This window comes from Microtus ochrogaster, chromosome 6 (assembly GCF_000317375.1).
Source record: "Microtus ochrogaster isolate Prairie Vole_2 chromosome 6, MicOch1.0, whole genome shotgun sequence".
Classification (NCBI taxonomy): domain Eukaryota; kingdom Metazoa; phylum Chordata; class Mammalia; order Rodentia; family Cricetidae; genus Microtus; species Microtus ochrogaster.
This window is the reverse complement of record NC_022013.1, coordinates 59,471,351-59,488,341: the sequence shown is the minus strand read 5'-3', so window position 1 is coordinate 59,488,341 and position 16,991 is coordinate 59,471,351. Positions and strand designations below refer to the sequence as shown.

General features: G+C 46.7%; 1 protein-coding gene across 1 annotated transcript in view; it reads right to left on the bottom strand.

The window, feature by feature from the left end:
* The window catches only part of Wdfy4 (WDFY family member 4), a 205,184-nt gene that overhangs the window by 176,176 nt on the left and 12,017 nt on the right, over window positions 1–16,991 (bottom strand). The window contains exons 5-10 of the mRNA XM_005348671.3: window positions 16,502–16,691; window positions 13,068–13,257; window positions 11,349–11,506; window positions 9,503–9,955; window positions 8,295–8,399; window positions 5,541–5,731 (exon numbers count right to left, since the gene is read on the bottom strand). Of these exons, the coding sequence (XP_005348728.1) occupies window positions 5,541–5,731; window positions 8,295–8,399; window positions 9,503–9,955; window positions 11,349–11,506; window positions 13,068–13,257; window positions 16,502–16,691 (1,287 nt within the window). The remainder of the gene's footprint in view (window positions 1–5,540; window positions 5,732–8,294; window positions 8,400–9,502; window positions 9,956–11,348; window positions 11,507–13,067; window positions 13,258–16,501; window positions 16,692–16,991) is intronic.

Below are 16,991 nucleotides of genomic sequence, written 5' to 3'. Positions count from 1 at the left end.
ACACACACACACACACACACACACACAAAACTGCTGGGAAGTTGTCTCAGCTTGCCGGCAAACTGGGGCTTCATTTGTTAAGGAACCATACCAGACTTGCTCACCCCAAGAGAATCCAGTCCTATTTAATTCTCTCTGTGAGGGATGCGACATCCCTCCGATGTGCAGAAGACCCAAAGCGAAAATGTAAAGCTTCAGCTTCCTATCCTCTATCTCCCTCTCCATGTGAGCAGCGAGGCTCTGTCACACGAGGAGAGAGCAGAGGCAGTCTACTCAGCCACAGGCTGGAAAGATGAGTCCAGAAGGAGGACAAACCTTCCGTGGAACAAGATCCGTGGCTACCAGAAAACCTAGACCCTGTGTGGAAAACGGAGCTCAAGGGGTGAGAGCATACACAGAATCTCCCACCCTCCAGTTGGCTGAGACTTCTGCAGGAAAATGTGTTTCTCACAAAATCAAACCTTTACAGGGCACCTACACAGTGCATTCTCTGTCCATAGTACATGGTATTTGATAGATAGTCCATATGTGGACGAGAAGGATGAGAAAGAGGTGAAGGAAAGGAGGGAGGGAGGGAGGGAGGGAGGGAGGGAGGGAGGGAGGAGGGAAGACACGGAAGAAGAAATGAAGCAGGTATAGCCAAGTTTATAGACATATTTAAACCCCATGGCCATTGACCTCCACGATAGCTAGCACTGGAGCCCATCTGAGACCGGAAGCCGTCTCCGGCATGTTTTTGGACAGCTTATGGTCTTTGTGTAGTAGACTATGGAGAGAGGTTTAAGGTGCTTTGTTTTGTTTAGGAAGTCAACGCTGAACTGAATCAAGAAAAGGAGCACGGTTCAGGATCAACTCTGGGACGCTCGAGATATGATTCTAAGGTCAAAACTGAAAGAGACTCTGGGCTAAGAACCAATGCTGTGACTTAATGACGTGGCTTAAGATGATGACCCAAAGCTGGACAGGTGGAAGTCAACAGACAGGGAAACCTGGGTACTCAGAACAAAAGACCCAGACTAGTCCTTTAAGACAAGCATGTATATGGTCAGAACAAGGTTCTCCCAGAAGGGCAATGTTTGGTAAACATGAAAACTCATGATACACCCCGAGCAAGGCCCTTGTCTGTATAGACAGGGTCATAGCTACCTGCCATTACCTATGGGCAAGGCCCTTATCTGTAGAGACAGGGTCATAGCTACCTGCCATTACCTATGGGCAAGGCCCTTATCTGTAGAGACAGGGTCATAGCTACCTCCCATTACCTATGGACAAGGCCCTTGTCTGTAGAGATATAGCCACAGCTTCCTGCCATTACCTCTGGGCAAGGCCCTTGTCTGTATAGACAGGGTCACAGCTTTGGAAACCCTGGTCTGCATGAGCAACTCATTCCCAACCGAGAAGCATTTCTTCGACTAAACAGGGAACTCACTCTGTAAAGTAGGTGAGAGTTTAAGCCTTGTCCTTCTAAATGATAATCCACATCGCAGTATGAACATGAAAATTGGCCTGTAACTGAGATTGGCCTTGGGCCTGGTCATGTGATATGTGCCATGAAAACATGAATCAGTCACCAAGATGTTAGAAAGCCTCATGAAGGCTCACATCCAACAGTCTACATCTCCATGAGAACCTCTAGTGGCTCATGACCACTAGGAGGTTGGTTTCAAGCAAAAGGAATGAAGAAAGCCCTTTTGTTTGTCACGTGGCACAGGCCAAAACAAATGCAAAGGGGGAGAAAGATTAAAACTGAAGACTTAAGAGATTGTAGCTAATTGTCTGGGCACTGTACCCTAGTCCACTTAGGAAGCAAATCCCAGTAGCCAACCGTATGCCAGACATGGCTAAGAAGGGTTTCATCTATCCTTCCAAGAGTGGTGGGAACACATATTTCAAAGGAGAATCAATCCAACGATAATATTTACCCATGATCTGTGTCTCTCAGTGGGTGTCACCTAGATGGCTACTTTCTTTCCTCTGGTTGGGAGGGGGAGGAGAAACGGATGCCCTTAATTGTTGCTTTGTTCGATTTATTAAATTCCGGGTCATTATCTAAAATGGGGGTAATCTCATTAGAATGTAGACGGCTCTATTATTTCTTGGGATGGGGTTAATTTCATATTTGCAGAGTCATAAAGTAAAGAGTCCAAAATCCAATTACAAAGGCTTAATTTCATAGCAACTAAAGAGAAACATTTCTATCATAAAGGAAAATAAATATTTCGGGACTTCAGGAAATGATTTGTCAGGAGCTGGGGGCCCAGGAGGAGGGGTCTCCATTACTGTCATTCAACTTTGCATGATAATGCATCACACAGGGTTCCAAGTCTGCAGAAAGGGATAAATTGAATCAACAGAAGTCACAGTAATCAGGGTAGGGTTGACACATTTCAAGAAAGGTCAGCCTTTAAGCGCATTTTCTCCTTCTTAACTCACTTACCATGTCATCGGCTCTGAGTTAGTATTCCTCTAGCCCAAGCCTCTAAAATGGATGTCTGCGGCATGGCGCTAACTGCGTTAGGACTAACAGGATTTATTTCACATCCTATTATTTGTTATTCCTCATAATTTTCCATGTGTCATGCTGGAAGACTGGTGAGGTAATGTGATTAAGCTCCAAGTTGAACAGCTAAATGTATATTAGCAAATCAATCTGAATTTGTGCATAACCCAATCACAGTCCCCCTGGCCACAGGGAGGAAATTCATTTGCTTATATTATCCTTTAACTCCGTTATCCTTTGCCAGAATCGGTGGTGTAGTCACACAGCTCTGGTGTTGGTACAGAAGTGCCATTGGATTCTGGAAGCATCTGCCCCTAAGGTGGCCTTCCTTCTCCATGTGTGTGCTGTGACTGCCCTCCAGAGACTGGAAAAAACGCTATCTGCCTCCTTCCCTAGGGTCCCAACACGCCACGATGGGTCCCCCACATCCTCTATCTGACCCTCTATGGAAACCCTATCATCTGAGCACAGCCAGCCTTCAGCTTCTGAAATAGCAATCCAGCCAGAGAGCTCATTTCACACGGATGTTTGTGAAGTTGCAAGGGGTTCTCAGATGATTTTAAACCAATCAGAGATCCCACATCAGCTTCCAGGGAACATTCACTAGCGACTACTCGTGTACTCAGAACCTGGGCTAGGCTCTGGGGACCCAGCCCTCTCTACCACCCACTGCACAGCAGTGTATGGCAGGTCCTACTCTACTGAGGGCTCCTAACTACCAAGCAGAGCCCTGGAAAGAGGAGAAAGCGGGAGGAGAGCCTGTGGGCTCTGACTTTGTTAAATAAGCTCACAGAGGGCTCATTCCTTATGAACTCTCTTGACGCTGTGATTCTGAAATTATATTGAATCTGTAAAACACTATAATGGCTTTGCATTGCTAATTCTAGAAGTTCCGTCCTATTACCCAGGGGCTAGCACTCCAATAAGATGCCTCTGGGCTGCCGAGTAAACGAGATGAACTCACTGTGAACAAGACGGAATGCTCTCCTCCACTTTGGATGAGCTCCTTTCAGTTTCCCAGCACAGAAAGCATAGCTTTCTTCTCTGTGGGTCTGTTCGGATTTCACTACGAACATTTCAGAAATAATTTTTGCAGCCCATGGAAAACCAAAGTTCTGGCTGCGGTCCTACCTTCCCAGTTCCTATCAGAACACACAAAGCCAGCCAGCAAAGGCTTGACAACAGGGAGTGGCTGCCCTGTTCTCAGCTGCTGGGCTTATCTTGAGTGACAGTGACTTGGAAGCCCTCCGGATGCTTCTGCTTCAAACAGGAGAGAACTAGCCCATATCAGTCTCAGGTCTTTCTCAGCGCTAAATTCCAATGAACTTTTTGCCCTTTTCTGATGCTAGCTATTGGATCCTAGAGCCTCCCCCATGCCAGGCAAGCTCACTACCACAGAGCCTCACCCTAACCCTCATTAATCTTTGTTTTGGTTCAAATTACAACAGCATTAATATGTCTTTCAAAAGACATTTATTTTTCTTTATTCGTTATTAGTAATTTTTCACTCATTTTCTTGCTCTGTAATTATATAATTACTTGAGTTCTTTTCATCCATGAAATGCATAATTATGATCATGGTGCCATTCTCCTTTGAGCCTCTTGGGATGCCTTGTGTACCTAGGACCTCAGGTAGGTCAGGACAACATTGACTTCTTCAGCGCCTGGCATGTGCTCTGCAGAGACTCACACACCACACGCCTCACATTAAAAGGGACAGTGGAGAGAGAACCAGAGCTAAGGCAGTATAGCTCAATGCCAGGGCAATTGTGTATTTTTCCTAAAGTTCCTCAGTAACCAAATATAACAAGTTTGGGGAAAAAGAATGTGTGTCTTTTGTGTTGTGTCACACATAAGCTCTGCTTAGATCGCCAGGGGAGTGTTTGCATTTATGTCCCTTCATTCAAACACCATAAAACAAAGAGAATTTAAAAAAAAAAAATTACCAGCCGATAGTTCAGCCATTAAAGTCTCAGGCTCCCAACCGAAAAGACAAAAAAAAAAAAAAACAAAAAACAAAAAAAAACTAAATAAATAATATTGAAAAATTAGAAAGATTTTTTTAAAACACAGGGTCACAGTATAGTGATAGCTCTGGCTTATCTGGACCTCTCTATAATAGATCAGACTGGCCTTGAACTCACAGAAATTTGTCTGCCTCTGTACCCGCCCCAAGTGTTGGGATTAAAGGAATGCACTACCACACCAACCTCAAAAGAGAGTTTTTAAAAGGCATAGGTCACAAAAAAATAAAGGGGAAAAATAGCAAAAAAAAAAAAATTACAAATGGATGGTAAATTAATAGAGTATGCATTTCTTGGACTCCTTTAAGACACTGTGATGACTATTGATCATATTACAAAAACAAATCCTCTCTGCTCTGTGCATGTGCTAACCCAGACTCACATGTCCATCTGTGTCCCTGCCCCTTCAGCTTTGACTCTTGTGAGCTTCCTTTCCAGCTCCCGCTATTCTCTGGGAGTCCCCAGATGAGTCTGGCCTGTCACCCTCTTCCCACAGCTCTCAGTACCCACCGGGCATCTACCCAGAGTGCCCACCACCTTCCCTGATGTGGCCAACACTCATGCATTGTGAGCACTGCTCCCTAAGCTCCCAGATAGCGAGGGTTATGTCCCATTCGATGTGTGTCCCAAGCACTCTCACCAGACCTGGTCACTGGTAGATGCTCGAAAATAGAAGTCAGCAGAGCCCCTGTCAGGTCACCACTGATTCGCACACTGATTTGGGGGGTGCACACCTGGAATCCCAGCAGTTGGAAGGTGGAGGCAAAAGAATCAGGATCTCAATGTAATCCTTGTCTAGACAATGCATCTGATGCCAGCCAGAGCTACATGAGACCCTGTCTCAAGAAATGTTTGTGTCAGGTAACTAAGTATATGGGAATTATTTATTACGGCAGCTCAAACTGCCTGGCCCAACTATCCGCCTACCCAACACAATGAAGCAATACACAAACAAAGGAGGATCACTCGGAGCATACACACGAGAAATCCAATTACAAAGGAGGGCTTGACCTCACCTTGAGGAGATCCAGCTTCAGCTGCAGCTCCCCCTGAGTGGAGGAACACAAAGCACCCACAATGATGCTCATGTACTCCTCTGCGTTGATGACTGAGAGCTGCTCCAAGATGCTGAGTGAGGCCCCTCGGTAGGACTCGTCATCCAGGAAGATCTTGATGAAGGGCACCATGCCATGATCTTTCAGGACAACTGGGAAGAAGACAGACGGCACTAGAGAAAGGTGGACCGTGGTACTGCAGTTCTATCAGAAGGAAGTTATTTTTTTTTTTCTTTCAGCTTCCCAAATTCATCATGTTGCATTCTCCCTTTGACCCTCTGGACACACAGTTTTATGTTTTATAATCCGCACCCATGATGGATTAATGGGAAAGAGCAACTTTGGTGGTGAGAATTAAGAAGAAAAACCAGTTCAAACCTTGCTCCGCCTAGACTTTGTTAACTCCCCATGGAAAGCCTTACTCTCTCTGAAGAGTGGATAGGGGTGGAATAGGTGGAAGGTGGGAGGAGCAGGAGGAGGGGAAGGAGAGAGGACTGAGATTGGAATGTAAAATGATAAAAGATTATTTATAAAAAAATAAATTAATTAAAAAAACCATATTCTTCACCAATGAGGACTCTACTCCGGGGAGGAAATTATTTGGCCAATGTCTTCCCATAGGAGAAAGTTCAAGATAGGAGGGATACATTCAAAAGATTTACTGTACAAGATAATGATTAATTGTGGTTTTGAAAAACTTCAAAATCTAAGTAAATCAGCCCTTGAGAGTCCACTCTCCATCTGCCTACCTTCATTCCCTAATCCAGGGCCTACACCAATTCTTCATCCTCGCTGCCAAGATTCTTTTTTCAGTGTGTTGACTTATTCTTTGGGAATTCCATACAATAATTTGATCATATTATTTCCCTTCTCCAACTCACCTGTCTACTTTCCTGATGTCATATATTTTGTCTAAAAAAATTTACAAAAACACACAAAGTCTGGTTTGTATTGAGTGTTGTTGGCCAACTCTTCCTGAGCACGAGGCCTGCCCTGGGATTTTTAATAGGCTCATTGTCACTCTATTGGAAATAAAACTGATTTCTTTTTCTCCTTTCTCAGAAGCTATCAATTGAGAATAGCTTCTTGGCTGGCATTGGGATCTTGTCTTCTATACAATGCAAGTTAGAATTTAAGTTAGGAACATATTTAATATTCTAGGTCTTTCCTTGGGGAGAAATTAAAGGAATCTAATTTTGGTTTGTTTTAGTTTAGAGGCAACCTCAGGACTGGCATTTTCCTGCCCAGGACTAGCATTCAGGTTCATTCTCGTGGAATAAAGACTCTGTATTGACTTGCCAACCCAAGAGCTTAATGAGTGAGGATTTGAGAGTTGAAAGTCCTGAGTCAGGATGTTCAAATCATGGCCACATTCCCTCTAAATGGAAATCATGCTAGGAGGCCCATTTAAATGCAGATTCCTGATACTGACCTCCATCTGCTACCACCCCAGAGTCTGAAAGTCACCTTAGAAACATGAATTCTAACCAGCACTGGTAGGGAACATTTTGCAGGCTTTCCTCTGTTGGAATGAAATAGCATAGACACTCTGTAAGGGCCTCAATGCCCCTGGGATCTAAATCACCAAGCCTATGGATGACAGGAATCTGTGCTGCTGCTTCATGGCGTATACTGATATGCAAAGAGGAACCTTTTTAAAAAGAAAACCATGAAAGCCACATGATCTTAGAAAACTAAAGCAAAGCCACCAAAACAAAGATAAATATAATTGCTGAATTTATCCTTGACTGGGGGAATGTATGTATGTATGTATGTATGATTGTATGTTTATAACACATACACACACACATATGTTTGGTTGTTTGGTTGGTTTTTGAGACAGAGTTTATCTGTGTAGCCTTGGTATTGTGGAATAATCTTTTGGTGCAGTGTGAAGATGTGTCTTTCTTAAGGCACCTTCTGATTGGTTTAATAAAGAGCTGAATGACCAATAGCTAGGCGGGAGAGGATAGGTGGGATTTCTGGTGGGGGGAGAGGAAGAGGAGATGAATCTAGGCATGGAGAGACACCAGTAAAACAGGGAACAAGTCAGACATGGAAGAGAGGTTAAAAAAAGAAAAAAGCCACATAGCAGAATGTAGAAGTTGTAAGAGCTATTTGGGAGCAAATCTAAGCTAAGGCCAAACTTTCAGAATTAATAAGAAGTCTCTGTGTTGCTACTGGGGAGCTGGTGGTCCAACAAAAAAAGATAGATTACACCTTGGCTATTCTGGAACTCACTCTGTAGCCCAGGCTGGCCTTGAACTCACAGAGATCCACCTGCCTCTGAGTTCCAAGTGTTGAAATTAAAGGCATGTGCTGCCATCCTCCCAGTTCAAATTATATTTCTTAAAAGATTAATGTGTTCAGTGTTTTACTCTGTAGTTTATTAAAAAAAATAATAAAACAGTGTCTCTATTTAATGAAACAGGGTACCAACACATTTTACTTAAAAAGAGGTGAAAGGAATTTTAATGGTCTCATTAATTTAGAAAATACTATATTGAGCAGCATTTCTTTGCCACCAACTTTATTATAAAATATTAGGAAATATCAACTGAAGTGTGTATTTTACACAAGTACCAGTGAGCACATGGATATTAGCCACCATGGTCACACTGACCATTCCTTGAATATTGCCTTTAAACACTCATAGGTAATTCATAGTTCTTGTTTTGTTGAAGACTAACGCAGCATGGTTAGTACCATCATTACCTGCATTGCGAACAGAGCCTTGCAGAAGTGCGACCACAGTGTTCAGCATCACACAGGTGAGTTCCCTCTCTGGATCTTGCACACCAGGACTGGGCACTTTGCTTCCTGCCACATTTAAGAATAAGTAAATATATACTAAGTCTGCATGGAACAATCAACAATCTCTTCCTCCTTGAGTGTCCTGCCTTCCTGAAGAGATGCTAGTGCAATGTCTCCATTAGAAGGGAGCATGCATCCCAACCCTGAAAAGCAGCCATGAAAACTCTAACCACATTGACTCTCCAACGTGATCTCATCAGAAGCCTGAAAATACTAAGGGCAATGCTGAAACCCTTCCTTGGGTTAGGAGATCTTAGATAAGACCAGGTAATTCTTGTTTCTAACACATTCCCAGAAGAGGCCGATGGGCCTACTGCAGCAACCACTCTCTGAGAAACATTGCCCTTGATGACAAGCCAAGCCCTGCTCTCTTGGTCTTCCCCTTACAGGCTACCACTGGTGTCTCGGAGGGATGGCTGCCAGTTTATTGACTGAACTAAGAAGCAACTTGAGGGACTCTGGAACAGGTAGATGAACCACTAGATCTTCGAGACCCAAACTGGGTCTCTTCATCCACCTCTGATTCCCACGACTGGGACTTACCAACATAAACTGGAAGTTTACCTCCTATTTGGGAAATTAAAAATAACTAAATGAATGAGAACAAGGAGGATTTATTTACTAGAGAGAATCAATAGGTCACATTTAAAAATACAAATTAAGACTGGAAACATTAGCTCACAGAAAGAAACTAAACCCCTCTGGGAATGGTCGTAACTCTGAGGTCAAATGGAAGAACAGATTTGTTGAAAGGCATTGTCTGTTCAGGGTACCACAGGAGCACTGAAGGAGACTATGTACCAACTGCCCTGTGAATGCCAAGGAAAGCAAGGGAGCTGATAACCTCCCGCAGGAGGCGATTAAAGACAGGGAGGAACTGCAAGCTCCCCCAGTCGGTTTCAGGAGTTCCCTCAAAGTGGCGTCCATCCCTCTCACCTCTACCAGGGAAGACTTGGAGACTGGCTGATCTCTGTGAAGTTACAAGTGCCAGAGTTCCTTTCTCTCTCCATCCCAGTGTGATGCACAGGCTCACATTCTCCGTGGCACAGTAGGGTGGGTTGATCAGCAGACCCAACCGGGCTAACAATGGTGGCAGCGCATCTACCCACCTGACTTCCTCATGATCTTGGCCTGCTTCCGGAGCTGGGCCAGCAGCAGGCCTAGCAGGCCTGAGTCCCGGAAGATGTCTGTGAAAAGCTGGTCACTGGCCGTGATCCTGAGGATGCTCTGCAGAGCCACAAGGGTGCAGGGCTGCTCAGGGCTCTCCTTGATCAGATGCTGCACTTTAGCCAGGATCTCGTGGGGCACGTAGAGAAGCTTGAACACCAGAGTCTCCAGCAACTGGAAAAAGTGCACCTGCACCGGGGGTGGCTTCAGGGGCACAAGCTCCACAAACTGTGAGATGGGCTGCAGGGTCCACTCCAGCAGGAAGAAATTCCTAGGGTTCCAGGCCCACATGGTCTTGATGGCCAACAGCACTTTGGTGCAAAGGACAGAGTCGCTGGCTCTGTGGAAAACATTCTGCAGCACCTGGAAAGCCTGGAGATTCTTCACGGTCACCCCTGGAGACGGGAAAAAAGCGACAGTTCTGAAAGTCAGCTCCCTGTCTATCTAGAAACACATGCTTGTGCTCTCCTTGGGACACGGTATTTAAAATTTCATTTTTATAGTTCCAATGAGTACATGTCTAGAAAACCTACAAACTCCAGCCTGTGGTGGGGAAAGAGCGGCGTCAGCATTTTGGAGACAGGTTAGCTAACTGAGTGTTCCAGCTATGGCTGCTCTAAACCAAAAGGTGCCTGTGCAGGTCAGATACACAGGATCCCCAAGGGGCAGAAGAGAAAGGAAGCAGGAGTCTCATTAACTCATAACTGCGCTGTCTTCAACTGCACATTAAGGTATAGTATCTGGGACCTACACAGGTAGATAAAAACATGTGGTCAGAAGTAACTCAACCAGCTTCTTATTCAAAATCAAGGGTAGATATTTCCACTGAACAAAGCTGGGCCAAGAAGTTTGGTTTCAATCAACTAGCATCAAATGTTGCTGGAGAGGACCTTACAGGGTCAGGTTCACTTCTAGGTGGGTGAATGGATGTACCTTCATTAGCCCCTTGGCCCTTCCCCCATTTACTCTCCTTAAGTCCACCCAATGCCCTTCTCCGCCTGCTGCCTGCTGCACCAGCTCCCTCCTCTCGCAGTTTATAAGTTCCCACCTCAGCTCACATCTCCAGACCCACCCGGCTGTTTCAGACAACCGTGTTTCTTCCCTGGTCAGTACTCTGTGCCATTAAATGCTTCCCTTCCCCTTCATCCTAGACAACCGGCAGCTTAGCCTTCAGAATTCCCTCACCAGCAGCTCTGTTCAGGGATTCCTGACTGACCCACTAGAGGTCAGGCGTGTGCCGGTGCTCTCCATCCAGCAGCCTGTATGGGATGTGTGCTTGGCAGTGTAAGCAGGGGACATCAGAGCGCCGACACTAGCTGTTGGCACCAGCACCCAGTAGGGTGCGGAGCACCTGTCACTCAGAAAGCATCAGTGCGCTTGCTGACATCATCGATTTGTGTTCAGCATCCCGGGAAGAGAGTAGCCCCGGTGGCTACTGCGAGTATTAGTCTCCATTATACAAACAAATGGTCCAGGGTAAGTCACCCACAGATAGGGCTGGAATCCAGAGGTTGCCTGTTACCTGACAGGGCCTTTGCCTATGTTAAGCAATATTCCCTCCACTTGCCACGCACAATAAACTTTCTTGTACAAAGCCAAAATTACACAGCTGGAATGTAAATTGAGGGGATATTTATTATCCACAGGCCTGGGTCATATCTCTGAAGGTCACAGAAGCATCAGACCATGCAACATCATTGACAGGTGTAAATGAATCAGAAACACACAGGGCCCTGTCAAGGACACCACTCTGACTGCCCAGGTACTTGGAGACACAAGAGGACCCACCAGAAGCCTCTTGATGGAACTTGAAGCCTTCAAGCTGGGGATAAGTGACACTGTCAAACACCTTCAGTTCTGAGCGCCCACAGGTGGTCAGCCACATCACAAGCTCCAGCAGCTCCTCGAGATGGGGTTCCACGTCACCCTGGGTCAGCCCGTCATACCTGCAGGACAAATAGAGTCAGCTCCTTGGACTTCCTGGATGGAGCAGCCATGTTTGCAGGCAGTACTCCTTAGACAGACGAGGGAGAATTCAGCACCAAAGGTGACAAGAGAGCCCTGGATAAACATTACTCCATCAAGCTCTATCCTTTCTAGATCAGGAACACATGAAACACGGCTCCTGGGAGGCAGGAAGGCAGTGCGCTTCCTCATTCTGGTTTTTCCTTCTGTCTTCTATAAGAAGCCTAGTAAAAGCTGCCCATGCAGTGAACAGAAGAAACATGTAGGAACTGCAATCCAGAGCACCACAATAGCCAAGGAACTGACCATCAGCTAGACTGCCTGCTGTGCTCTGTGTGCAGTACCCAAAGAACCACTTATTCTTTGCATTGTTTTAAAGGAGAGTTAAAAAAAAAAAAAAGCCCTGTAGAAATGGAGACTACACTCAGGGCCTTCAAATCTCTCTCATCCAAATCATCTTCAATGCATTTGAAGCTTGGTTCTGTCATGAGTCTATAAAAGACATTGCTAAGGGCCACATTCACTGAAATGCCAGGAAGAGCCCAACAGAGTATGCACAGCCTTGCTCAGAGGCATTTTCCCCAGCTTCAGTGGAAGAGCCTGTGCCACCATGAGGTTTATTTATTTCCATCCTTTGCTCTTGCTAATACCTAGGAATTAGCACCCACCCCCTGAATACAACACAATAACCAGAGTGTATAAGCTGATCCAGCCACAGAAGCACAGTGTCTTTCCCACAGTTCATGGGTCTGGGAGGGAAGACTTTCCCTTGGAAGTTGATCTCAGAAAGGACAAGTGGGGGAGGGGAGGGGGCAGGTCTTATGAAGTAACAAAAGGAAGGGAACTCCCTGAAATGCATTCTCAAGCGGGTACCTTCCCAGACTACTACATTTGTCCTTCTGATGGATTTGGGATGGTGGAGCAGAAGCATCCAAAGAACAACTTTATTGAGCAGTTACCCAATGATAGGTGATGGAGCCAGGGGTGAGGCATGGATTTCCTACACACACAGTCCTTCAAGCCTTGAGCTAGGGCAACTTGCAGCAGACCCCAGAAAGCTTCTGAGAAAAGCATAGAGACACATGAACTCTAAGAGGTGGAAACCAGGCCAGCAACACGTGTGGTGTGTGCCATGCAGCAGACTTACTGAAGTGGTGATTATTGTTGCTCATTGATTCCCTTAAAGAAGTGGTTCCAGGGCTGGAGAGATGGCTCAGCAGTTAAGAGCATTGCCTGCTCTTCCAAAGGTCCTGAGTTCAATTCCCAGCAACCACATGGTGGCTCACAACCATCTGTAATGGCGTCTGGTACCTTCTTCTGGCCTTCAGGCATACAACAGACAATAATATTGTATACATAATAAAATATTTTTTTAAAAAAAGAAGTGGTTCCCACATCTGTCTGCATGTTGAGTCATGCTCTTTTGAGCCTTGAATTTCATAAGACACACTTAGACACTCTTGCTGTCTGTCTTGCCCTAAGGAGCGGGATTATTCTAAGCACCACAGCTTCTCCCAGTTCTCATTAGGCCCAGCCACTTACCGCAACAGTACCTTGAGTAGCAGAGGGTAGCCCTCCCCGTTCTCAAACTCCAGGAGCAGCGCAGAGGAGATGGGGTAGGAGTCTTTCACGAAATTCAGGATGAGGCTCACTGCCTGGCTCACCTCTGGTGCGGGGAGCGTGTCAGCCAACTTGGAGAGGTTCTGAACTGAGAGCCTGACACAGTCAGCAGCTGTGGGAGGGAAGCACAGCCCTGTTGAGCTAGGAAGCCGAAGGCCTGGCTGCTGCCCCCTCTCACCACCATCCACCTCCACTCCAACTTGTAAGGCAAGACTTGAGTGAGAATAAATTGAGAATGTTTTCTACAACCACTTGTATTCGAGAAGAGGTTCCCTCCCTGTGGGGGGTGCCCTCCTGGGAGCCACGGACACTGGGGTATGAGAAGCAGACTCTTAGCTCCTCCTTCCTATAATATGAGAGCTTCAGTCCCTATATAAGAGATTCCCTATAAGACTGGAGCAGAGAGGAAGGCCTCAAAAAGCAACATGGAGCCACCATGGGGTGCTGAGCAAAAATCAGCTTGATGAGAAATCCCAGGAAGGGGCAGTAGATGAGTGAGGAGGTGGAGGGCCTCAGAGGGAATGTTCCGGAACTCAAAAAGCCAGGGCATTCAAGCAGAAGTGTGAGGGGTGGGGAAAGAGGGAGGTGGGGTCCACTCGTGAGGAGCCTGCCGTTGACTTTGTTGGTCGCCTGGAGTGGTGGGAAGGCAGAAGAGGGATGTCCTCAGAGTGGCATCTCTCCTAAGTAGCAGGCAAGTCACAACAGTGGAACTGAGAGGATGCAGGATCAGACAGACCATCCGCTGTAAGGACTCAGAAAAGCCAGAAGTGGAACGTTTGGCAAGAGAGGATCCAAGAGTACTGATGATGTCGTGGCCACCAGCCTCCCTTCCTAAGCACCTTCTAGCCCACAGCTCATAGCAATTACCCAGGCCTATAAGAAGGTTCTGGGATGAGAATATGAGCAAAGAGGTCAAGACCATGATGGGTTCATCCATTGAAGCAGTTTACCCGAGCTAATGGGAGCTCACCAACTCCAGCTGGACTGGGAAGGAACCAGCATAGGACCAAACTAGTCCCTCTGAATGTGGTTGACAGTTGTATGGCTGAGGCAGACTGAGGAGCCACTGGCAGTGGCACTGGGATTTGTCTCTGCTGCAGGTACTGGTTTTTTTGGGATCCTATTCTCTTTGGATGTATACTTTGCTCAGCCTAGATGTAGTGAAGGGCCTTGGACCTTCCACAGGGCAAGGTGCCTTGCCCTCTCTTAGGATTGGAGGTGAAAGGGGTAGGAGGGTGTATGGAGGAAATGGGAGGAGGGAAGGGAATAGGAATTTGGATTGGTATTTTAAAAAAATCTAATAAAAAAAATTTCCTCCAGGTGAGGAAGCTTTGTGAGGCCTTGGCCGGAGTAGCAGAGGATAACAGTCAGAGACCCCTGCGGTCCCTGCCTGCAGCTTCTAGCTAGGACGAGGGTAAAGGAAACCGAAATGTCAAGGCATGACTCAGCTTCAATATAGGCCTAGGCTGAGCTAGCGGGAGGCTTTGAACCCCATGGTGTCTCCGGGAACTGGCCTACAGTCAGAGAAAAAGCTGATGGGCATTCTCCATTCTAACCAGCAGATGTCCCTTGTCACAGAAAGAGGAACAGATCAGAGCATGTATTTGGGAGCATGCAGGTGATATTAGCAGCTCAGAAACCCAGCTTGTTCCCAAAGAGCCCATTCTCTGGGCTCTGCCCAAGTAAAGAAGTGTTGTGTTCCAAGATGGCTGCTGTGCTCATCTGGGAAAACTGAGAAGATGTTGGGCAAAGGGTGGGAGTTAAGCAGGGATGAATGCGAGCTTTTCTCGGAGTGTGCTCCTTCGAGCTGGGTTTAGAAGGCTTTCTTCTCTAGACCAAACACCTCTCCTGAGACTGTGTGCAGTCTCAGAAGTCTCCATGCTTAATATATACATATTAGAGTACTACTCAGCAATAAAAAACAAGGACTTCTTGAAGTTTGCATACAAATGGATGGAAATAGAAAACACTATCCTGAGTGAGGTAAGCCAGCCCCAAAAAGAGGAACATGGGATGTACTCACTCATATTTGGTTTCAAGCCATAAATAAAGGACAGTGAGCTTATAATTCGCAATCCTAGAGAAGCTAAATAAGAAGGTGAATCCAAAGACAAACGTATAGGCATCCCCCTGAATATTAACCTTCATCAGGCGATGAAAGGAGACAGAGACAGAGACCCAAATTGGAGCACTGGACAGAAATCTCAAGGTCTAAATCAGAAGCAGAGGGAGGGGGAGCACGAGCAAGGAACTCAGGACCGCGAGGGGTACACCCACACTTTGAGACAATGGGGATGTTCTTTCGGGAATTCACCAAGGCCAGCTGGCCTGAGTCTGAAAAAGCATGGGATAAAACCGGACTTGCTGAACATAGCGGACAATGAGGACTACTGAGAACTCAAGAACAATGGCAATGGGTTTTTGATCCTACTGCACTTGCTGGCTTTGGGGGAGCCTGGGCAGTTTGGATGCTCAACTTACTAAACCTGGATGGAGGTGGGCGGTCCTTGGACTTCCCACAGGTCAGGGAACCCTGATGGCTCTTCAAGCTGATGAGGGAGAGGGACTTGATCGGGGAGGGGGAGGGAAATGGGAGGCGGTGGCGGGGAGGAGGCAGAAATCCTCAATAAATAAATAAATTTTTAAAAAAAAAAGTCTCTATGCTTATCTGGAGTGTTACTTGGCTCCTGCAGAGGCAGTGGATCCTAAGGAAGGCCCCTGAGAGAGCTAAAGATTGACAGCTAATAAAACCCCCAGGGATGCATGTGATGCTGAGGCCAGTATCCAGGTGCTGTCTAGGCACTGTGGGCATACCAACCCACTGAAAATCAGAACACAAACAGTCAGCGCTATCCTACTGCCCGTCTTAGAGATAAGACAAACAGGATACCCCTGTGGTTACAGCCCTGAGATCGTTCACTGGAGTTCACAGCCTGGCTGTGGTGTCAATCACCAGCCTTCACCCCAGCACGCTCCCTAACACAGGCACTAAGGTCCAGGAATTAGATGTCTCCGCGTTTAACAACAGAATTTGTCAAGTTCTTCTGCCACTCCTGAGCTCCACTTTCACAGTGCCAATACCTGCCTCCAAGGGACTAACAATGTAAGGAACACGCAGGCCCTGAGTGCTCTCTGTGTGGGCGAACATATGTGGTAAACGAGGCCCCCTTTCCTCCCTCCTCCAGTGCAGCCTCAAGAGGAGCGACGCACATATTTTCCCAAATGGAGCCATAAAAAGTGGGGTCATGTACTGGGTACATGCAGAAAGGGCCGGGAAGTGGGGGCTGGAGCTTTGCTCTGAGTTGCAGGAACCCCTTGAGTGACCCACAGCCCACACCTGGTCTCCAGAAACCTACTTCGCAGATACTGGATGACGCTCGGGCTCTGAGCCTTGGAGATCGCCCTCAGCACACAGAAGGTGGGCTCCTTCCAGAAGTAGCAGCTGTGTTCCCGCAGACAGGTGGTAGCAATCAGCAGAGACTGGAGCTCGCTTCCTGAGAGAAGTCCCTCCAGACCCTGCGACTCGCTGCAAATGTTTAACAACATCTGGGAGTGATGCGAAGTGAGGAATCTGGTTAGGACAGGCGTTCCTATGGCAGCTTGCTCCCCCCCCCCCCTCCGTGCTTCTCTGGAGCCTTGACAGCCATGCCTCAGCAGAAGGCACTGAAGAATGTCCACGACCACCCTCTGGCCCAGCCAGGACTGTCCACACCGTCAGCTAGCAAAGGGATGTCCTTTCTGCTTACAAAAAGAACTTCCTGTAAAACATATCTTTCTTAAATATATTGAGAGGTCACATAGGATGACTGACGTGGACAGTCTAGGCCTGTGCACCTGTACTCTATG